The sequence below is a fragment of the Chlorocebus sabaeus genome, chromosome 8, assembly GCF_047675955.1.
Source record: "Chlorocebus sabaeus isolate Y175 chromosome 8, mChlSab1.0.hap1, whole genome shotgun sequence".
NCBI lineage: Eukaryota > Metazoa > Chordata > Mammalia > Primates > Cercopithecidae > Chlorocebus > Chlorocebus sabaeus.
The window spans coordinates 40,422,116-40,446,960 of record NC_132911.1 but is presented as its reverse complement, the minus strand read 5'-3'; the positions used below and the strand labels follow the sequence as shown (position 1 = coordinate 40,446,960).

Here is a 24,845-nt window from a genome sequence, read left to right as displayed (position 1 = left end):
CCTTAAGGTCCATGAGGTCATGGATGGCTCTCTGTACCTAAGGCAGGGCACAGTGCCAGAACAGAGTTGAATGAATGAAACATGACTATATGAATATTTGGTACGGCTGAGGTGCAAGTGAAGCCCATCCCTACGCTGTTGATCCAGTCTGAGGGTTCCCAGTCCTGTCTGCCCATTGGAGGTACCTGCAAAGCTTTAACATCTATCATGACTGGACCCCCCACCCCAAGCCATTCTGAGCTAAGTGGCCTAAGTGGGTCTGGGGTCCTTGAGTGTCTAAACATCCCCAAGGTGATTCTGACAGGAACCTAATCCAGTGCTTTCCTAATTTAATTTGCATATGAGTCACTCAAGCCTCTTGCAAAATGCAGATTCTTATCCTGTGGTCCTGGTTGGGGCCTGAGATGAGCTTCTTTAATCAGCTGCCGAGTGCTGTGGATGGTCTTGATGGGTGATGCGCCCTTGGAGTAGCAGGTTTTAAAGCAGCTATGTCTTCAATGACTGTTAATGATACACTTGTCCTAAAAACATCCCTCAAAATAAATCATTCATATTTTCTCTCGTGTGCGCCCTTCCATCTGTGTCTGTGTGGCAATAATGAAGTATGCAATTTGTGACCAAGCCATAGTTAAATTAATGATTATGGGTGACACATCTGAATAATTCAGGCTCTAAGTAGCCTTCTGCTCCCCCAGTACTGAATTTGCCTAAGGATTTTCCAACTTTTGCCTGCAAAGTCTTATCTACCCTAAAACTGACTTCCTCCTTTGCAGCGCTCCTTTGCCCATCAGCCTCATTGCTCAATTTGAGAAGCAGGGGTGTAGGGGTGTGGTCTTCAAGCCCTCAGGGACTAGGGTACCTTCTTGCTTTTACATTTGATACTCTGAATTCTTTCAATCTTCGTGATGGGAGGGACTTGACATGATGGAGCAGAGTAGCCCCATCTATCTTACATCTGATCTCAAGAGTTCTAGAGTTGCTTTGAGATTTCATAGTCTGACTCAGAAAAGCAGTTCCCAAATGGCAGTTGAGATAAAGTGCTTTATTTCTAGATTAAATTCATAGTGATACATGCAAAATATATGCATAGCTAATATTCATCATTTAAATACAAAACAGAGCCAATTTTCATAGCTTGCAAACCATGGGTTATTAAGATCAATGTTATTTTTAGGGATATACCCTTGAGGCAACTCAAAATGGAGGTTCAATAGAGAAACCATGAGGTCCCTTTCTTCAGGGGTAGAGGTGGTAGCTGAAGAGCGGGTGTAGGCACAGGCATTCCACTCACAGAATGGAACAGCACCAACTTCCCTAAATTCATTCTAAAGTCACAGCTCTATTCTAGCCCAGGACAAAAGGCCACCCTCTTTGTTTCTCTTCCTCTAAACTTAGCCTGCACTTTCTCTTTGCTGTGCCTCTGGCACTGATCACTTTTCTCATCTTTGAATTCTCTATAAATATTCATAGGATATAAGAAATGATCCAGGAAGTTGGCTCTCTAGTTGAATAGCTAATGCTGCCGGATAAGTAAATCATTCCCCAACCCTGAGCACGGGGTATGGATTAGGTGTCTGGGGAAGGCTGGTAGAATTAAAAGAACCAAAGCTGGTTTCAGTTCCCAGGGGTCAGTGCACCAGTCCTCCAGCTCCTATAGGATACTGCCTGTGATCCAGGGGATGCCTCCAGCTCAGTACTCCAAGAGCAGCACCTGCAGTGGGCGTTGGGAGTGCCAGTGGGTCAACCGGTTCCTGTCAGGGAAGCCCACGTTGTCCGTCTGGAACTCCATGTTAAATGTGGGGTTTGAGGTTTCTGAGGAAAGGCCGTTGTGGTTTCTAGCAGTGCCCAGTTAGCAGAACATTGATTCTTCCTAAGCAATGCACAAAGAAGGAAGAAGCATGAAGTCGTAACTCTTAGTGTTGCTAAAATTTTACCACAGTCTTAATGTCTCTGTATTTTTTCTTTTGCAATTCCCTGAGGTTGAAAGACATGCCTAATAGGTAAGTTTATTAAATAGCTAGGTCCAAACAACTTAAGTACTTATGTCCTAATAATTTAGTAGCCATCTGATTTTTTTTTTTTTTCTAAGACAAGATCTCCTCTGGTCCCAGGCTGGAATACAGTGGCACAAATATGGCTCACTGCAGCCTTAACCTTATGGGCTCAAGCAATCCTCCCATCTCAGCCCCTCCCTGCCTAGCTGGGACTACAGGCACATGCCAGCATGCTCACCTAATTTTTGTATTTTCTGTAGAGCCTGTTTTTTTTGCATGTTGCCCAGCATGGTTCCAAACACCTGGGCTTGAGTGATCCACCCATTTCAGCCTCCTAAAGTTCTGGAATTACAGGCATGAGTCACTGTGCCTGGTCTGAAATAATTATACCCATAAATTGAAAAAAAAAAAAAAACAATATTTTTGCTTCCTTCCTAAATAACTGCACTAATGAATGTGTTTGCCTGGTGGGTACTGCATAACTTTAAAACCAAATTGGACCCTGACCCCTTTGTTTCTTGTTTCTCACTGAATGATTTGATTGACTGGTCATACACAGCAGTATCCAAAACCCAGCTTCACAGAAATTAAAATAATTAAAAGGAATGTAGCATCTAGGTTGAAACTGTGAGCTACCTTGAGTTAATGGTCCCTGTGGTGTCCAGCAGATGTTACTAGGCTTTCCTCAAAATGTTAAAATATCTTACAGATTTCCTATGACTTAGTTCCTTGTGTCATCGTAGGACACCTCTGCACAGAGTTTGAGAACTGTGACCATAACTGGAGATTTTGACACTGAACTCAGGGAGTGTAGCACCTTGACTGAGTAGTGTTTGAAGATTTAATACCATGAATAGACTGTAGGGAAATAACTGCTTTTCAACTCCGTCTGGACAGAGTGGATGCTATCGTTGATTCCGGCATTCATCATTATACCTACAGGATGTCCTCAAGTACAGCAGTTTATGTAAGAGAAGTGATTTCTTCTGTTATGTCAATTACTCAATGGAGAATAAGCTGCTCCCCTCATTCAAGAAGGGTTTATTTAACACCTATCATGTGCCAAACCCAGTTCTGGGTACCTGGAATCTATCAATAAACAAAGGATAAAAATTCTTGCCCTCATGGACCTTAGATTCTGGCCTCTTGATTTCAAGGTAAAGAGTGTGGAATATTACAGCCTTTGGATTATTTTGCCAAGCAACACAAGAAAGTCATAAAAGGACTTTTATCCCCTCTAAAGTTCTATTTAATGGCTTATTTTCAAAGATTAAAATTCTGCAGAAAACAGGCATACTTACGATATTTAGAACCTAATCAAGTGACTGAAACTAGAGGGAATTATTCTATATTAATGAAAATCAATGATCTATGAATACTCTCTTAATGAAGACTGACAATATATGAATGCAGTGTGGGTAAAGAAGCAACTTCTGTTAATAGGCTGATTATACTTAGAAGGTTGATGTGTAATTGAATTGGATGGTCCCCTTAAGTCATCCTCGTCTTTGTGTATGCTCAGGAAATGTGAAACGGCATGTATTTTGAAACATTGGATATATTACAGTGCTTTTTAATTTCTTTTGTGACATAAAATAAATAGCATGCAAATTTTTCTATCTCATGGTGCTAGGTAGCAGAATTCGCATCCAGACATATCATATGAGAAGAGAGGTGCTTCATTTTATCTAAATAATTAGAGCCATATTTGGATCTGTGATAACAGTGGGACAACTGCTTTTCTCAGGATCTTTTAGAGAAATCAGGGAAGCTGGTACTTTTACCTTATATTCTGACTGGGCCAGCCTTCCTCCATCTCATTTTCCCTCAAGTCTACAATAAATTAATAATAAAGCAGTGAAATAAAATCTTCTGAGATTTAAGACTGGGTTGTGGCACCACAAGTTCCCTAAGCAGTGTTTTTTAGACTTTGTACTAAAACAAGTTAACATAAAATGTGGCCTATATATAAATGGTAAAAAAAAAAAAAAGTTTTCCATCTGCATCAGGGAGTGTATATCCATGAGTACAAAGCAGATCACCCATATTCCACAACTCAGAAACAACTATTACTAAGATTTTTATCTACAGCCTTCTAGTCTACATAGTTTTATACATAGTAATAGTAATAGTAATAGTAATAGTTATAGTTATATAAAGTTTTGCAGCTGTGTGTGTAAATGATTTTGTTGATATTATACATATAAACCACATCTTTTAGTTTACATCATATTCTGAACATTTCCCTAGGTCCCTAAATACTTTTCTAAAACATATCTTTTTTTTTTTTTATTGCTGTGTGTTTTTCACAGTATAGATGACTATAATTTATTTAATCTATCACCTATTAGGAGTATCTAGCTTGTTTTTTTAACCCTGTAAAATAAGTTTAATGAAACTATCAAAGATTTAATGTTTAGCTCTCATATTTATCAAAACATGAAAATTCCCCCAAGTTGATATTAAAAGTCACCAGTACTTTTCTTCACGTATTTATCACATGTTCATTGAGCATTTACTATCCACACAAGAGGCCCAAGCCTCTGCCAGAGCTGCAAAAGAAATCTAAGTATGAGGCCTGACTTTGTGGTGGGCATGGAGGTGAGGTGCTTCCCTGCAGAGGAGGCTGGACCGTGTGGTGACGGAACTACAGAACGACACTGACAGCTGCCTCTTAAGCCACTCACTGAATGATCTAACTTTACTATTGGTAGCATTTGCAAAAAAACAGTGATACTTGCTGAAGAAATACTACTGTCATTAATTTGATTTAGGGTAGGAAAAAAAGAAAGGCAGTTTATCATAGGGACGAAAAAGTCTTTTTTAGAAAAAAATGCACATTTCCAAATAATCCCCACTGAGAGCAGATGTTGAAGCCTAGGAAATGTGTTTTGATTCTAGAATTAATGTGTCTGTTTATTTGGCCTATTGCTCTGTAGGCATTATTGGAAGCAAGTTGACATTGAAATATGGGGCTGGTCTTAGAGTCCAGAGATCTGGTCTTTACCACTTCCTCTCCTGCTTATTAATCAAGGGACTCTACACTAGTGGATTCATCTCCCTGGGCTTCAAGCTGCCTTATTGACCAGACAAGATCTCTGAGTAACTTAAGAAAACACACAGAACAGATATAATAAACTGCATGATATCACACAACTGGGAAGAATTATTGTTGTGGATAAGAATGCCTTAGGAGAGAGAAACCACATACTTTAAAATGAATAAATTCTGGCTTTATTTCTCTATATCAAAAGCCCCCATATCCCTTGTGAGAATGAATTAAACTTCACTATCCTAGAGCCTAGAAAGCATTAAGCACGAGTGCAAAGGGAGAGAAAAGAGGAGAAAAGAAGGAAGGAAGAAAATAAAGAGCCAGGGGCTTGGGGAGGAAGCTTGATGAGGGATTTAGAAAGAGAGAGAGAGAGAGAAAGAGTGTGTGTGTGTGTGTGTGTGTGTGTGTGTGTGTGTGTGTGTGTGTGTTAGACATGTTGAGAGAGAGAGAGAGGAGTGTAGGTTGCCAGCTTGAATGGCAGAGAACCCTGTGGCTCCTTGACAAACTGAAAGGGCCTAGAAGGCAGACAGGCAGGTGAGAATCTGTCTCACTGCTGGTGGTGTCACCCTCCTCCCCAGCTAATGGTATCCACCTGGTGGTCTGACAGAGCTTTGAGATCTGTCTGTGGATCTTGTCTTGGTTGAAACACCTGCTCTCATATCTGGAACAGTTGTTCCCAAAGTCTTTACTATTTTCACAGGATGATGTTAAATCCAGTCTGTCCTCAGAAGCTGGGGTGACCAATTTCAGTTTGCCTAGGACTTTCCTCATTTTAGCCCCCAAAACCACAGGTCCTGGGAAACCCTCTCAGTCCCAGGAAAGCCAGGACGGTTGGGGCCATACCAAAAGCTGGAATTAGGGTTTGGATACCGTGATAAACAAGTCCGAGTAAATGGTTTCCTCTTTGAAAGCAAATTTTCCAGAAAGATATGCACTCTCTGCAACTTACAGAAATAGGCCACCCCAGAAAATAGAAGTTTGGGGCTTTTAATGACTTTTAATATATTTTAATATATTTAGTTTGAATTCAAAAGAAGGAGAGAGACTGTAGTATGTATGTACACTTTGACATGTTACCCTTCCACAATTTAGCCACCAGGACCTTGTCATGTAGTGGCTTATATTTATATTGACTGGCATGGGACCTAGCTACCTACACTCTAAATGACACAAACTAGAAGAAACAAGAAAACTCTTGGTTACCATATTTCTTTACTCACTCATAGTGTAAAGAACATTTTATTCATTCTTTCATTTATTCATCAAAAGGCATGGAATTTACACTATGTGTCTGTTGCATGCAAAGTGCTGGTGCCGTAAAGAGTCAGGTTGTAGAATATGTTAGACAATTAGACAGTGTAGACAATTACAGAATGAGGAAATTTTCTGATGCAGACTGATATGGTTTGGCTGTGTCCCCACCCAAATCTCATCTTGAATTGTAGTTCCCATAATCCCCACTTGTTGTGGGAGGCAGGACCCAGTGGGAGGTAATTGAATCATGAGGGTGGTTGCCCCACGCTGCTGTTCCAGCGATAGTGAGTGAGTTCTCACAAGATCTGATGGCTTTATAAGGGGCTTTCCCCTCCTTTGCTTGACATTTCTCCTTCCTGTTGCCATGTAAAGAAGGATGTGTTTTCTTCCCCTTCTGCCATGATTGTAAGTTTCCTGAAGCCTCCCCAGCCCTGTGGAACTGTGAGTTAATGAAACCTCTTTCCTTTATAAATTACCCAGTCTCAGGTATGTCTTTATTAGGAGGGTGAGAACAGACTAATATAGAGACACACACAGGAGCTGTGGAAATATTTTTATCCTTAAATCAACTATGGTTATTATGCCTGGAAGAAATAAATATAAGATGAATCTGCATATTATTTTAGATTATTACTCAAGACGACATATCCAGCAGGTGACAGATAGCTGCTGATAACATACTCCTTGACAAACCTTGTGCAAGGTACTAAGAGTGATGTTGAAATTCATCCCATCATGAAGTGATTCTTAGAAATCAAGTGTTGAAAACTGACTTGCTCCAATTAGCTTAAGCCGTAGAGGATCTTGCACTGATTTTACCCACTCTGAATCCACCATAGATCCATGATCTTTTGTTCAAAATATTCGGGGCTGATTGTATTTTGCAAATCAGAAATGGTAAGATTTGGGATGTATAATAAGGCACAGATACCACTCACTGTGTTTACATGGAGATAGGACAGCAGCCCATGACCAAAGATATTAATAATTCTATTGCAATATGTATGTATGTTTATACCAAAGGTAAAGACTATGAATCATCTCATGTGACTTCAGGTCAGGTTTTGATAATAAATGAATCTGAAAAAACTTGAGTTTCAGGGGTTTTTGCATTTTTATGAATTGAAACAGGGAGTGTGAACATGTACTAGAAGAGGGCCAACACAAAAGTGTCTAATGGGAGCTTCCGTTCCAATTTCCCTTACACATACACACAGATGCACTTTCACACAGCCAAGGTTACAGGGTGGTATTTAAGAAATGCCAAATGAATTGTGCAGTGAGTAAATGCTTTATGAGCTTAGAGGAGGTAGATCTACTTCTCGCTTAGGTTATTGAGGCCCCACAAAGCATATGGGATTCAGGAGCATCTTGTAAGAGAGGTGCACAGCTATGTGGAGAGCCTGGTACAGGTCAGCATACCATTTTGGTCATGGCCTTGAGCAAAGGCTGGTGGGATAAAAGCTTAATGTTCTCTTGAGTTTCTTTATGGGGAAAGGAATCAGAATTTCCATCTAACTTTACCAATATTAATTTATAATGTTAGCTGCTATTTTAGAGACTCTTTTATGTTATGGGAAATGGGAAAATTAATTGGGGTTTTAAAAAGGCGAGTAATTATTTCTTTCTCTCTCATGGATGATGTGATATTTTGGCTATTGCCTTCAGCAAAACTAGCTCCATTGCTGTTGGACGTTTTATGCTGCTTTCTTTTATGTGAAGATCTAAGAAAGCTTCATTTCATAGTTATTTTCGAAGAAAATGTGGCAATATTTAGATCATTTGTTCTCAACATTGGCCCTGCTTTGGAAACACGAATCAGGCTGTGGGAGGAGGGAGGTTTTAAAAACATCCTGATGCTTCCTTCCCACCCCCAGAGGTTTTGATACAATTGATCTGGGGCACAGTCTGGACACAGAAATTTTTAAAGCCTGGTGAGTCTAATGTTGAAATTACTGGTTTTGATTAATCGACTTTTGATCGAATCTATATAAAGGGTAGGTAAAGTAAATAGTTAATTATTTTTTTGCAATTAGAATAAAAACAAACTACGAAATCAAAATAAAAATTAACCACATGTCAACTAAAGTATTTTTAAAGCATGTTTTTAAACCAAAAGATAATCTTTGCCCCACTCTTTGTTCATTTTATTGGAAAAATACACTCGCCAAAGAATGTAAGTGTTATGGTTCATGTACACACACAGATTTACCATTAAAACATGGAAACTACTCTCCTCCCACATAATTTCTATATTTGGCATTGAATCAAAGCTGTACAAGGGAGAGAGTTTCCACAATTTGTTCCGTCCACACTGTATGGGTTAGCTGCAAAGTATGTTAATTTTAAAAGGGATGGTGAGCCTAAATTTTTACCTTGAAGAAACCAGGGACATTAGAAGTTTGCCAAAGGTCACACAGCTCACTGATGGTGGAGTCCCACCCAACCAGAGTTCTGATTTTGATTCAAGGCTGTTTTTATGCTACTGCCTTTTCCTGCTTTTATAGGCACTAAGGGAATATAAGCTGGGTTGAAATGAGTGAAGACAGTTAAAACAGACACAAACAAACAAAAAAACTCCTTTAAACTTTCAGGTTATACACAAGATAGTAGAATTATTCAGAGGGAGAAGCTACAATACCAATGTAACATCACATTACTTTCTTACCTGCAAAATAAGATTATCTTATTTGATGAATATTCTATTGTGTCTCACTCCTACCAGGATATGGTATAGAAGGTATCAATTGATAAAATCAACTGAAATGTTTTATAGGGCTTACTTTAAAGAAAAATAAATTATGCTTCAAGAGTCAACATTTATTCAGATTGTAAACATTTGATATGTTTTCCATTGCCATCAAAAACAATAGGTAGCTATAAATCCTCAGAAATTGATAAGGATTCAGGAAACTTTGGAAGTGAGATTCAATTACCTTCAGAAGAGTGGATAGAGATCTTTTCGCATCCAGGTCAACTGCATATTTGTAGCTTTTATTTCTAAGTCATAGCAGAATGATACTGGGAGGCTGCTGGAATGGCCCACATTTGAGTTTTATTTCTACATGGTGATATATGACCAAATCCTGCAATGAGGCTTTTAAGAGGCATACTGTTTGTGAGTCCCTATAGAAATAACACCATTAAGTTTAATCTAAACTAGCTAAAACTTCTTGATATGATGAAATTTCTGGATAAAGAAAAAAGAGCTTCTTAGAAATACTGTTATGATACAGGCATTACTTGAATTAAAATGTCATTTAACAAGTATTTGTTTCTATATTAAATTATTTAGTCAAAAAAATAAAAGTCCACCTAAAAGTTACTTGAAAGCTTGGGGAGTTGGTTAATTGGTTCCTTAACTTGTTATTGAGGTCTCAGACCTCAACTTTTCCTTGGAACAACAACCCTAATGCTCATGGTTTTGCCAGCTGCATCCCACATCTCAGAGACCAAGAACACACACAGGATTCTGCTATACTGTGTTAGGACTAATGGCCCATGTGATAATTTACATGTTGATTTCTTCTCCAAAATATTTGGATCGGAATTTTTTTCCAAACTTTAATGAAATCTTACATGAAATAGAAAGATGATGGATCTAATAAGCAAATGTTCCTTTGCTTATTAAGAAGTATGAAAAAGATCGTTAGGAGGGTATTGAAGGGAATATTGGCTTTGGAAATTCCAGATTTCGTTTGAGTCCTGTTTTTCCCATCAGTAGACATGTCACCTTCAGTAAGCCACTGGCATTTCTGAAATCTATCATCTGAGAAATGGGATAAAAACCCAAGTCATAGTCCTTCTAAGGATGGAAGCAACTTGTATGTTGTAATGCATAGAAAAGAAAAGTTATTTTTACTTTCCATTAGTAAGCTCCTTCAAGTTAGACTCTTTTTGTTTGTTTGTTTGTTTTCTGGACCACAAATAATCCTAAACTCACAATAAAATGTTAATTTAATAGGTGGAACAATGCAATCTCAAAATAGTGATACATGTCTATTATGTTTAGATAAGTACACCTAATCTATAGAATTTTTCTTTTGGTTTTTAGAAAAACATTGTTATTTCAGCATCAATGTTAGCAGGTACAGGTTGAAAATAGCCTATTACAATAAACCGAAGCAGCTGACAATAAAATTAGCATGACTTCCTCAATTAATACAACCCACATCACCAAAAGATCAGTTTCTACCACTTAGCCAAATCCTTTATTTATCAATTAATTACATTTATATCACACAAACGTCCCATTCATTCATTCAGAATCTTTTAAGTCATGATTGTCCAATGTTTACTTCAAGTATTAGTTTTATTTTGACTGATAGATCACTCCCTTACCTCTAAGAATTTATTTATTTAGTTGCATTTTATCCAATATTTATTTTTAGTGTTACACACACGCAAAAATAATTGAAGGCAATTACAATAGGCTTATTGCTTTATTAGTGATGCTAGAAAAATTAAGTTATTGCTCAAGTTTTACCTGGCTCATTGAGCTTGTCCCCTGTATTTTACTACACTTTTTTTTCCCTCTAAATGCCCGTGTTAGAGCAGAATGTATTTTAAAAGTGAGTGGGAAAGGCTTTCAATAATCATGTTTACAAAGCTACTCCAGGCAGCCAAATACTTAGAGCTATTGTCCATAGCTCCTGAGAGCCACAGTGGGAATAACTGATAACTTATTTTTAAAAATCTTATTTTTCCCCTAAGGGATGGTCTCTTGAATTATCAGATTTTGGCATAACAATATGCAAACTCTGATCTCAATACATTAAGAATTTTTGTGTCCCAACTCAAAAATGAAAGCTAGTGGGGCTAATTTTCCTGCTGTCAATGAAGTCTTGGGGATATTTAAGCTCTAGAGTGAACACGAGACTTTTGGTCTTCAGGTATTGGGGAAGAGTGGACTCAGTGTTGTACTAACGTGGCTGTGGTTCTCTGGTTGTTTCCTTTCACAGCAACACCCCTGAGCCCACTTAAGCCCCCACGGATGGACACTGCTCCGGTGGTCGCATCTCCCTATCAAAGAAGAGATTCAGACAGATACTGTGGGCTCTGTGCAGCCTGGTTTAATAACCCTCTGATGGCCCAGCAACATTATGATGGCAAGAAACACAAAAAGAATGCGGCAAGAGTTGCTTTATTAGAACAACTGGGGACAACCCTGGATATGGGGGAACTGAGAGGTAAGGGCAGCTCTTCTCACTTCTGCCACAAAACTGGGCTTTCAGAGAAAAGAGGGGGCTTTCACAAATTGGAATGATTCTTCTTCTTGCTTTAATTATTAAGGAAAAAGTGAGGCTCACCCAAAGGAAATGGATAAGAAAGGAAATGAGCAGAAGACTTACTTTAGTTTAATTTTTATAATCTCCTTTGTTTCAAAGTGTTTATTTCCATATTATTATTGACCGCTTTTCAAACCAAAGGCACAATCATGAACTGAATTATTTTCCTTCTGCTTTATCTTTAACTGCCTTCTTTACTGAATGCTTTCGTAGAGTAGTAGTGTTAAAAAAAAAAAAAGATGCTAAATCAGAGGCTGAGGCGGGCGGATTGCTTGAGGTCAGGAGTTCAAGACCAGCCTGGCCAATATGGTGAAACCCCATCTCTACTAAAAATACAAAAATTAGCCGGGTGTGGTGGCACACACCTATTATCCCAGCTACTTGGGAGGCTGAGGCAGGAGAATCGCTTGAAACCAGGAGGCAGAAGTTGCAGCGAGCCAAGATTGAGCCATTGCCCCTCTGGCCTGCACAACAGAATGAGACTCTGTCTCAAAAATAAAAATAATAATAAAAAAAGATGCTAAAAAGGCCAAATAGTATTATCTTATCTTAAACTTTTGGACTTTTATAAATTTAGCCAAAACAAAGCAACAAAATTGACTCAATTTAATGACTTAAAGCAAGCCCAAGCCCGTTTAATAAAATCTCCAGACAATCACGGTAAGACGATGCTGTGTGGCACTATGTAGTCTGTAGTCAACACCTGACTCCTCCGCACCGTGCCCCTGCCCCCGACGGGGTTTTCTTGACAACTAGAAACCATGCATCATTTGAAGCTCGTGTCAGTTTTCACAGAAGCTGCTGAATTTGGAAAACATAGCCTGAGGATTAATTCTGTGGATTCCTTAGGAAGCCATCCACCAATCTGTGGGACTAAATAGAATATTTTATCACTAGCAACCATTTAAGCATTTTTGATCACCTACATACTTTTGATCAGCTTGATGTTGGCTATATAGAAGTACAGAAAAATTATATACTATAATTTTCTGAGAAAATACATTTTTCTCAGAAAAATAAAAATAATTCTGCAAGGGGTGCTATTGGTACTATACTTCAGATTTGATGAGCTTTTGTGGGCAGGTCATTCATAATGCCTGTAAGCTGTAGATAACAACATTTACAAATCAATGTGGAGAAGGCAACCTGGGTTTAAATCGGGTTCTGGATATAGAGCCTACAATTCTAATTACCCTAATCTGACTGTGAACCTGCAAGGGGGATAATTATAACAGAAAATGACTTGTAACATTTCTAGACAAAACAAGTAATATAAAAGGTCATGCTACAATGAGTTGAGAAGAGGGACAGGTAATGTCTCAATATGTTGGTTGCAGAAGATCTCACCAAGGGAGTACACTTGATTGGGAACTAGAAAAGTAGGTGGCATTTTAGAAGGTGAGAAGGCGTTCCATATGAGCAGAATCACATATGCATAGGCAAAGGTCAGGAAACAAGCTAAAGACAGTTAAGTCATCATGGAAGAATCTTACACTGCAGCATAGATTTAAGGTTGGAGATTCATAGCTACATATATAGAGCTTGATTAGAGATTGATTTTTCCTAAAAGACCTGATTAAAAACAGCAAAAAAAGAGCAAACATTAAAAACACTTTATTTTTGTGTATGTGTTCTAGCTACAGAAAAGCAACTTGGGGCTTCATATTTCAGTATGTTGGATAATCTCATTGCAGAAGCTTTTGAGTCAATGGTACTACTGCTTTTTGATGGAGAATTTCATGTTTTCAGTCTATGTCTTGTTAAAGAAAATAGGCAGGGTCTCTCCATAGCTGAAGGCCTACCTGCAATGCCTGTGTTACTGGCAGATAACAAGTTGTCTCACTGACTCCTTCCCAGCAGGGCACTGAAGGAGAAAAACAGGGCTTTATTTATGTTTGGTGCCAGATATTATGACTTGAAGAAAAATTATTCCTAGAGCACATTCTTCCTGTCTATTTTGAATTATCAGTGCTGCATCTTTTATGTACAACTACATCTTAATGACTTGGGTGTCTGAATTCTGTTACATTTGAGCAGCTTGTCTTTCATACAGAAGACAAAAAGGCTGCTCTTTGACTCGATAACTCAATGTGACTGTGACTCAGTAGCCCATGGAATGCGATTAGCATTGAGCACAATGCCCTTGAAACCAACCTTTCCACATGCTCCAGGTGATATCTTGATAGATATTTATTCAAGCATTAAATATTGCAAAAGCTTAAGAATAAAGCAACTATGATAACCTGGCACTTTGAAACACACACACACATGCCACACACGCCCCCATCTATTCCTGGAATGCTTCTATTGTACGATCAATCAATTAATAAAGGCAAAAATGCTAATCCATAAATATAGACATACCCATGACTTTAATAAAATGGTAGCAGGCAGCTGAAGCATGATATAGCAATGTTACTGGATGGTAGGCTTTTTCTATTTCTCTCATAGCTCTTCTCACATTTTTAAACACTACCTTGTTTACTTATTTATGTTTTTTGTATTTTCTTTCTCTCTACTCACTTTATAGATTATTAGCACCTTAGAAGCAGGCATCTATGTCTGGTTTGCTCATTTATATGTTCAAAACACCTAGAATAGTGACAGACACATAATAGTTACTCAATAGTTGCTGAATGACTGAATGAATGAACAGAGAATGCCCTAAAACAAAATCACCTGAAATCTTACATTCTTTACATGGCGATCATTTTCATTTCTAGAAGGATTCTGATTTAATATTTTTATAAGAAACTGTTTCTAATTTTGTTTTAATTTTTTAAAATGATGCATATTTTATGATAGTGAAATGCAGAGATATTATGTGTTACAGTTCTATGAGTTTTGACAGTGCAAATACCTGTGTAGCCCACAGACCTATTAAGATATATAACTTTTCCATCATGGGAAAATTTCCATGTCAACTCCAACCCTCCATTCTAGAGAACCATTTTTCTCATTTTTTCATCATAAATTAGTTTTGCTGGTTCTAAAACTCCATATAAGTGGAATCATAAAATGCATATTTCTTGTGTGTCTGGCTTATTGTGGATCTCACATTGTTTATGAAATTTATCCATTTATAGCATATAAAGCAAAGGAGTACCGTTTTTATTGCTGAGTAGTATACTATAGACAAAACTACCATAATTTGTCTATCCACTCTGTTCATTGATGACCTTTGGATTATTTTGGTGCTATTTTAGATAAAGCTTTCATGAACATTACTGCACAAGACTTTTTTTTGTCAACGTATGTTTTACTTCTCTTGGTAAATAGGCATAGGATTGCTGGGTCATAAGTTGCATGTATTTTTAACTATATAAGAAACTGCCAAAATCTAAAATAGTTGCATTATTTTGCACTTCAAAAAGCCAACATATAAAAATTCCATAGCCTCACCAACATCTGTTCGTGTCAGTCTTTTAACTTTTAGACATTCTAGTGTGTATAGGAGGGTGTTTCATGATGCCTTTAATTCGTATTTCCATATTGACTAATGATGTCAAGTACTTTTTTTTTTTCTTTTGAGACAGAGTCTTGCTCTGTTGCCAGGCTGGAGTGCAGGGGCACGATCTCAGCTCACTGCAACCTCTGCCTCCTGGGTTCAAGAGATTCTTCCACCTCAGCTTCCCAAGTAGCTGGGACTACAGGTGCGTGCCACCACGCCCAGCTAATTTTTGTATTTTTAGTAGAGATGGGGTTTCACCATGTTGGTCAGGATGGTCTTGATCTCTTGAACTCGTGATTCGCCCACCTTGGCCTCCCAAAGTGCTGGATTTACAGGCCTGAGCCACCACACCCAGCCATCAAGTATTTTTTAAATGTGCTTATTGGTCATTTGTGTATCTATCTTTGTGAAGTGTTTATGTCTTTTATCTATTTTTTAAAATTTGGTTTTTTTACCTTTTATTAATGAGATGAGATAGAAGGTTTTCACATATTATGGATTCACATTCTTTGTTGGATATATACATTATGATTATTTTCTCTTAGTTTGTGACTTGGCTATTAATTTTCTTAAGTCTTTTGATGAGCAGGCATTTTTAAATTTTGGGAGGCTAGCTTAACTTTTTTATTTTTTATAATCATTGCTTTTTGTGTCTTACCTAAAAAAATCTTTGCCTGTACCAAGATATTCTTGTATGTTTTCTTCTACAAATTTCATAGTTTTAACTTTTACATGTAGGATTATGATGCATCTGAAATTAATTTTTGTGTACAGTATGAAGTAAAGGTTAAAATTTATTTTATTTTCATATATTTACACAGTTGTTACAGAAAGTTGCAGAAAATATTCACTTTTCCTCATTGAATTGCCTTGAAGGACCTTTATTGAACATCTATTGATTGTGTGAGTCTATATCTGGACAATTTGTTCTGTTCCATGTATCTCTTTATAGCAGCACCACACTGTAATGATTTTTCAGCATTCTAGAAGTCTCGAAATGAGGTAGTGCAAGTTCTCCAACTTCCTTCTTCTTTCTCAAGATTATTTGGCTATTCTAAGTCCTTTAAATGTCTACATAAATTTTAGAATCAATCTTGCATAGAAGCTTTGTTAGAATGTTGAATGGGATTGAATTCAGTTTATAGATCAATTTGTGAATAATTTATTTAAATTCTTCAAAGTATTGAGTCTTCCAATCCATGAACATCCTCTATGTCTCTATTCATTTATGTTTAAGTTGTATAGGCAATTTTTTGTAGTTTTCAGTGTAAAGGTTTTGCACATCATTTGTTAAATGTATCGCCAAGTACAACTGACTCTTGAACAACACAAGGATCAGGGGCACCAACCCCCTACATAGTTGAAAATCTGCAAATAACTTCCGACTCCTCAAAAACTTAACTACTAATAGCCTAATGTTGACTGGAAGCCTTACCAATAACATAGTTTGTTAAAACATATTTTGTGGGTTAAACATATTTTATACTGTACTTTTACAATAAAGTAACATAAATAAAATGTTATTAAGAAAATCATCAGGAAGAGAAGATATATTTACTATTTGTTAAGTGGAAGAGCTCATCATCTTCATGTTGAGTAGGTAGAGTAGGATGAAGAGGAGGGGTTGGTTCTGTTTCTCAGGGGTGGCAGAGGCAAAAGAGGCAGAGAAGGTGGAAGGAGAGGCAGAGAGTCAGACACTCTCAGTGTAACTTTATGAAATACATTATCATTTCTCTGACTTTTTGCTTTTTCACTTCTCTAAAAATGTTTCTCTACAGTATCAGTCCTTCTGTTGCTTGCTTTTATTTCAGTATCTGTGTCATATTAGGGCACATGTCATAAAAGAAGTGAAAAAGCAGTCTTGAATCATTAGACCCCTTCTGCACAATTGTCTAACATCAACTTGTTTTCTGGCACTGCTTCTTCTATGTCTTCTTCCTCATCATCTGGCACTGGCTCAGATGCACTCAGTTCCATCAAGTTGTCTTCTGTTAATTCCTCTGGTGTAGTGTCTGTTATGTTAGGCCTTAGATTCCAAATTTTCATAATGTTTTCTCTATCAGAGTTCTCTTCCATAGTGTCCACAGTCCTGTCCATAGAGTACGGTGTGTAATGAGCTTTAAAGTTCCTGACCCCCGACCTAGGGCCTGAATGATATACATTGTGTTTAGTTGGGGATAAACAACTTTGACACCTTCAGTGTTGAATTTATGGGTTCCGGGTAGTCAAGGGCATTGTCTGATATGAAAATAAATAAATAAATAAATAAATAAATAAATAAATAAATAAATAAAACCACCTTAAAAGGCAGTTCCTTACTGGCAAGGTACTTCCTGATTTCAGAGGCAAAGCATTGATGGAGCCAATCCAGAAAAACTTTGGTTGTTGTTGTCCAGGACTTCTTGTACAACCAGAAGACTGGCAGCTGGTGTTTATATTTTCCCTTCAAAGCTGGTGGGAAAGGTGGGTAGCAGCTTTACAGATAAGGGCAGTGCTGATCATAAACCTGACTGCATTTGCACGAAACAGTGGAGTTAGCCTATCCCTTCCTGCCTAAATCCTGGTGCTTGCCTCTCTTCCTTACTAATAAGTGTCCTTAGTGGCATTTTTTTCCCTAGAATAGGGCAATTTTTTCTGCATTAAAGGCCCATTCAGGAGGATGATTTTCTTTTTTTCTTTCTCTTTCTTTTTTTTTCTGATACAAAGTCTCGCTCTGTCGCCCAAGCTGGAGTGCAGTGGCGCCATCTTGGCTCACTGCAACCTCCGCCTCCTGGGTTCAAGCAATTCTCCTGCCTCAGCCTCTGGAGTAGATGGGACTATAGGTGCGTGCCACCACACCTGGCTAATTTTTGTATTATTAGTAGAGATGGGGTTTCTCAATGTCGGTCAGGCTGGTCTCCAATCCTGACCTCAAGTGATCTGCCTGTCTCAACCTCCCAAAGTGCTGGGATTGCAGGCATGAGCCACTGCGCCCAGCCACTCCTCACTAATTTTCTTGATGTCTGGGAGCTCTTCTGACGCTTCTTTGTTGGCAGAAGCTGCTACTCCTATTATCGAACCTTCCTTTGCCAGCATTAACTTCTGCAACTTTAGATCCTTCACCTTCCCTTTGCTTTAAGTTGTCGTACAATGAATTCACTTTTTCTTTTTCTCAAATCATATTAGGTATGCTTTCTTATAGCAATACTGCACCCACATAAAAGCTGCATTTTCAATACGAGGCCAAAAGTATTTCTCATAAAGTGCAAGGTTTTTATGCCTGCTGATGTAGCTATAGCAACAACTTCATAGGTTTCTTTTTCTCGTTTTTTTGTTTGTTGTTGTTGTTGCTCATTTTTTTTAAACAACGGACCTTATGCTGGATTCATTTATCTTGAGGTGGCAGGCAACCAATCTGAAGATCTCCATCCACAGTACATATCAAACAATTCAACTCATACTTGTAGTCATGACTTTTCCGTGATGAAAAATACATGATGAAAAATACATGAGAACATCGAGAGATCACTTTTTACTGCAATACACAATTTACTGGGGAGACGAACTGCTCACGTGGAGATGATTAGCATCACATGGCATTGTAGGTGAATCCTCACAATACTTGTGCTCATTGCAACAGGAGATAGTTATGAAATTATTGCAGGACAGGGCCAGGCGCGGTGGCTCACGTCTGTAATCCCAACACTTTGGGAGGCCGAGGCGGACGGATCACGAGGTCAGGAAATCGAGACCATCTTGGCTAACGTGGTGAAACCCCATCTCTACCAAAAATACAAAAAATTAGCTGGGCGTGGTGGCGGGTGCCTGTAGTCCCAGCTACTCGGGAGGCTGAGGCCGAAGAATGGTGTGAACCCGGGAGGCAGAGCTTGCAGTGAGCCCAGATTGTGCCATTGCACTCCAGCCTGGTGACAGAGCTAGACTCTGTCTCAAAAAAACAAAAAAGAAAAAAAAAATTATTGCAAGATAGTGTTTACTACAATAACTTTATGCAGCTATGATTTAATACTGCATCTTTACATTTCTTTACATTTCTCTTGACTACAAATGGCGCCATGCATGCAGTCTGTGTATATGTGTGAAAATTCTGATAACTTTCAACTTTTAATAATAGATTTTTGTATATGTTATAATAGTGAATGATAAAATAGACTAGTATCTCCATATATTTTAGGCATTCATGACATACCTAAGTTTTATTAATTTTTTATATTTCCAGGCTTTGTGGTTCATCTGTTTTCTCATATTGTCGCAAATCTCCAAATATTTTTCCGATATATCGATTGAAAAAAATGTGTGTATAAATAGACCCTTGCAGTTCAAACTTGTTTGAAAGTCAACTAAATTTTGTGGTGTTTAATCCTAGTATACATTGTATTGTATTTTTGAAATTTTATTTTATGTGTTGCTGATATATAGAAAATGAAATTGAATTTTGTTCATTGACCTTGATTCCTGTGACTTACACATAACTTTCTACTTGTTATTAGTATACACTTTAATGGTGCAAATCATTTCCTCCTTTTGTATTTTTTAAATTTTCACACGAATCATTGGGAACCCTGTGAAATTGTGTTATTCTTGCCTTTGCTTCAAGTAGCAAATCAAATTTTTAAAAATAAAATTATTTTCGTAGATTAACAAAGAATTATAAATGAGGTTGGCCTAGATGGTTATGAATATGTATAACTTGATTACTGACTCAACTTTAGTGTTATTTGTTCCAGAAAAACAGATGATACCTGTCTCTACTTCCAAGTTTTAAATTAATAAGAAAAAAGTCTTATCTTCCTGTATATGTAATCTAATGTAGAAAACAAAGGAAGTTATTGAGTGACAGAATTATAAAGTTCAATGGTCAGAGAGTACTTTATAGGTTTTCTTTATAGATTAAATTATTCTTGCCAGTATAAAACACAGATAGAAGGCAGTTTCTTACTTAGAAACAGTGGCAATATAAATTATAAAATTATGGCTAGGTTAAGATAGAATATTCATTTTGCATACCTTTATCATTTATTCTTTTAAATACTTTAGGATGGAAAAATGCACAGTTATTTTATTGTTGCAGAGGAAATGAGACTATTCTATTGTAATTCTCATCTGAAGACACAGAACAAAAGAATTCATTAAAAAATTTAATAATGTTTTCAAGAACCATAAGCTGAGTCGTGCTGGAAAAGACAGTCAATATCATTGAATTATATCCTTTCTTTTTACAGAGAATGATGCTGAGACTGAGAGACATGAAGTGACTGTTCCCTTTTAAGTCAGGGCTAGACCCCACGACTCCTCACTGAGGGTATCACAGTTTCTGGTGATTCATCATTGACCACCCAGAAGCCTGAGTATTTAACTCTTTTGTTTAAAACAGTTGAGTTTGTGAGACTTAAATATTTTTTGTGTAGAAAACTTGCTTTGAACTCAATTATAGAATAAGTACAGCCAACTCTGAGTTTTCTGGGAATGGATTATTGGCAACACGCATTATGTACCTTTAACAAAGGACATTCCCCCATCTTTATGACTCCATCTCTACTGGAGTGAATATAGCTATGCAAAGAGCCATAGTCACTATTCATGGGGGCCTGGGTGAGAGAGGCAAAGTTCTAGAAAGAGAAGACATACTGCTGGAGAGGCCCCTAGAATGTACAGTAGCTCCCCCTGTAATGCAGCCGCTGCCTCTGTGTGTGGAAATGGGGGTGGATTGCAAGAGGATGCAGGCAGCTTATCTAGAACTTCGAATCATGAAAGTAGTACGTGAGATAGAGGAGCAGATTTGTCTCAAGATAAGCAGAACCTGGTGATTGAGAGGGCTTTACATTTTTTGTTTTGTGTCTTTTTTTTGGGGGGGTGGGGAATGGACAGAGTCTTGCTCTGCCACCCAGGCTAGAGTGCAGCGGTGCAATCTCAGCTCACTGCAACCTCTGCCTCTTAGGTTCAAGTGATTCTCCTCCTTCAGCCTCCTGAGTAGCTAGGATTACAGGTATCCACCACCATGCCCAGCTAGGGCTTTATGTTTTGAATTATGTCTGCTGTGAGCTTTCAAGTGACAGGATTAACTGCCTTGTATTTTCTTCCACTTAACCTTGACATGGCCTTTATCCACATCTCGGGCAGTGGACAGCTTAGTCATTTCAATGTGATGACACTCTTCTACCTTCAGGTACCCAAGTTACCTGTGCATGGGCACTCAGGCTGTGGATCTGCTCCAAGACCAATGAAAGGAAAGGCACTCTAGGTAAATGTCAATAGCAATAATAATTTTAAAAAACAGTTTTATAAGGTAACCAATGCAACTATTGCTGTGCAATAATTACCTCCAAACTTAGTGGCTTACAACAACAAACGACGCTTCTTATCTCTCACAGTTTCCGTGAGGGGATTTGGGAGTGACTTGGCTCATTGATTCTGTCTTGAGGTTCTTCATAATGTTGTAGCAGAGACATCAACCAGGGCTGCTGTCATCTGAAAGCTTGAAAGAGGCTGGAGGGTCTACTCCTAAAGCCGGCTCATTCCATTCTGGGTAATAGATTAGTGATTGCCAGATATTAGGGATGGCAGGAGAGACTGATGATAGTGGGGTATTGGAAGCATAATGGAACTTATACTTTGATCATGGTGGTGGCAACCTGGCTATATGGTTTTGTCGAAATCTGAATAACTATGCACCAAGAAGAGAGCGATGTGTACATTTAAAAAGCTAAGTAGAAGAAGAGAGAAAAGGCAGATCACTCACACTCCTGGCTTGTTAGTGAGAGGCCTTTGTCTCCTTGTGGGCCTCTCCCCGAGATTTTGAACGTACGGGTGTTGTGTTCGCTGGCTTCCTACAGAGTGAATGATCCAAGGCAGCATCTGGAGGAAGTTCCCCTTTCTATGATACTGGAAGGTCTCTGAGCACCACTTCCACACATTCTATTTGTTAGAACTTCTTCGTATTACCCACAGTACCCACAACAAGGTGTTGCTGATAGAAGTCCTGGCGGGTCGGTCTCCCTCCTGTCACCCAGTGGAAAAACTATGCTCCACATTCTCCACTCTCTGCGTGCAGTCAGAATTACGGGTCTCAAACCGAGGATTCCGCATTTTCAAGTACTGAATACTTGATAGAAACTAGTGTCAATTAATATGTACTTTGATTATGTTTAATCAATTGAAATAAAAGCATTAGTTCTCTACACTAATATTTTCAATCTCTGAAAGCTGTACGTATTGTATCTAGTTAAGAATAAGCAGAAAATAGGGACTTTAAACAGATACGATAATTACAGAACACAGTTCTAAATTGAATGTTAGTGAAGAGGTACCAGAGAAAATACTCAGCTTAGATTACACTTGGTTATTTTTGCATTATTAGTTTTAATGTGTTTTGACACCTCAGCTGTTCTGTGTAGACTCACTCTGATCTTCAGAGCCCACATATTGGATCAGATAATTAAGCTGCTTAAATGGCTCATGTTCCTGTCATATTATTGGGGTAGGAATGAAGTGGGAAAATAGTGTGATATAGAAGAGATAATTTTCGTTCACTCATTTTGTCATTCATTCATTCACATATTCAAACACACTAAGTACCTGTTATGTGAGAGGCCCTGTGCTTGAATTTACACAGGAATGTGACTCATCCTCTAATCTCAAAGGGTTTGAAGTCTGAGGAAGGGATGGGGGAGAAGTTAATATTTTATTGAAACAAACATAACACAAATTGTGAAAAAAAAAAAAAAAGGAGCTTAGGAACCCTCCAACCACAATGCTTTGGAAATGGAGAACACAGAAAAAATGACTTCCAACTTGAAGTCAGCATTGAGACATGTAGAAGTTGGCGGCTAGTTTCCCTAGAGCAGAGGTATCAGCATGACTACAGGCATAGAGAGCTGGGGAAGGGGGATCATAACTAGCACTCAGGTCAGATGGGTTAGGTGAAGGTAAGAGAAGGCTGAGAGTACAGATTGGAACCAAATTGTAAATGGCCTTGCATGTCAGGCAAAGCAGAACTGTATTTGGTGGTCACTGATGTGTTTTTGAGTAGAGAGATGAATACTTGTCAGTAGAGGATGTGATAATGGGAGTGAGGAGATTCTGAAGGCCAGGAAACCAAATCAAATTCATGCAGAGGCCTGCTGAGGGCCTGGAAGAGACTGAGGCAGAGGTCAAGGAAGAGGGGACAAGGGAGAGAAGTGGAACAAGTAAAAGATATATTTTTTGGTGCGCTATTCAGAGTGCTCTTCCAGTTAGCAAAATGAAAATGAGCCTGTATATTAGAATTCTCAAAGACACCTTGGCAAGGCTAGCGTTTCCTATTAGGAATGCCAATAGGAAAAACAGAAATGTAATGAGTAATATGAGTAATAATTTAGATTTCTGTTCAGTCTCAAATCCAACAAGAAATATAATTGATGAGCATTCTCAGTCGTGTATTTACATCCTGTAGGGGCATTCTTCGTTCAGCTAGGATGGGTTTTTGCCTGTTATTGTTATTAATGAAGCTAATAAATGGAACACTCTCTAAAGAAGCTTAGTTAACTCTTCCATCATCATTGACTAGGTTCCAAAAGAAATGAGAGCCTGGCTTCTAAAATGAAATCATTTTTGCACTACTGCATCCATTTATGCACTGTGGGCAAACTCAAGCAGGAAATTAGAATCCTATCCGGATTTTAAATATTAGAGTCAGCTACTACATTGAAAACAGCCCTACATTTGATATATGGAAACACTGTTCTCTATTATTAGATGTTGACCAAGTAAAGGGCAAAAGCAACAACAAAACAACCCTACTCATATCCAAAGTGCTTGCCTGGGCCGGGCGTGGTGGCTTATGCTTAGAATTCCAGCAATTTGGGAGGCCAAGGTGGGAGGATTGCTTGAGCATGGGAATTTGAGATTGACCTGGGCAACACAGTGAAGCCTCACCTCTATAAAAAATTAAAAAAAATTAGCCAGGCATGGTGGTGCACACCTGTAGTCCCATCTACACAGGAGGTTGAGCTTGGAGAATCACTTGAGCCTGTGATGCAAAGATTACAGTGAGTCATGATTGCACCACCACACTCCAGCCTGGGTGACAGAGTGAGATCCTGTCTCAAAAAAAAAAAAAAAAAAAAAAAAAAAAAACCTGGGTCTTAACCTGTTCTTTAGTTACCAATTTTGGCTACACTGAAGAAGCTGACAATATCATGTGAAACTGCTAACCAATTCATTTTTCTCCTCAGTGCTCTAAGACCCTTCCTTCCTGGGCGTTGACTGAAGATCTCTATTGTTTAGTTTAAGCTCAAGAACCGGTATAGTATTTCACAGGAGCTCAGCATAGTGGTTTCGTAAGGTTCTAGGAAGATGTATCCATTATGCTGCCTTTAAAAAGCTATGGGCTTTTTTGTGGCCCACATTCATTTGACAAGACAAGAGATGCTTGTGAAAAGATGCAAAATCAGGAGAAACCTGTCCTAGAACAAATGGGAAACTATTTTGTTTGTTTCTAAAATTGTAACTTTAAGTCCATGGAAAAAAGTAGCCTTAAGTGTCTTTTATTTTAAAGCTGCTGCAGATGGACCTAATTTTCTGCAGTAGATAGGATTCTCTAACTGATTGTGAACTGAGATTATGTTATAAGAAACAAATGTCAGGTTTACTCAAAGTAGAACATACCTATTGACGTATTTGTTTACTATCTCATTTTGACTAATATTTAATAAACACTGGCTGGGCATGATGGCTGATGCCGGTAATCCCAGCACTTCGGCAGGGCAAGGCAGGTGGATTGCCTGAGGTCAAGAGTTCGAGACCAGCCTGTCCAACATGGTGAAACCCCA

At 38.3% G+C, this 24,845-nt stretch overlaps 1 protein-coding gene across 3 annotated transcripts in view; it reads left to right on the top strand.

The window, feature by feature from the left end:
- ZMAT4 (zinc finger matrin-type 4) overlaps positions 1 to 24,845 on the top strand; it is a 366,003-nt gene that overhangs the window by 218,978 nt on the left and 122,180 nt on the right. For 2 of the 3 annotated variants that reach the window (XM_073018043.1, XM_007962271.3), the window contains exon 5: positions 11,262 to 11,489. The exons of the other annotated variant lie outside the window; for it this stretch is intronic. In XM_073018043.1, the coding sequence (XP_072874144.1) occupies positions 11,262 to 11,489 (228 nt within the window). The remainder of the gene's footprint in view (positions 1 to 11,261; positions 11,490 to 24,845) is intronic. 3 annotated transcript variants of the gene reach the window in all.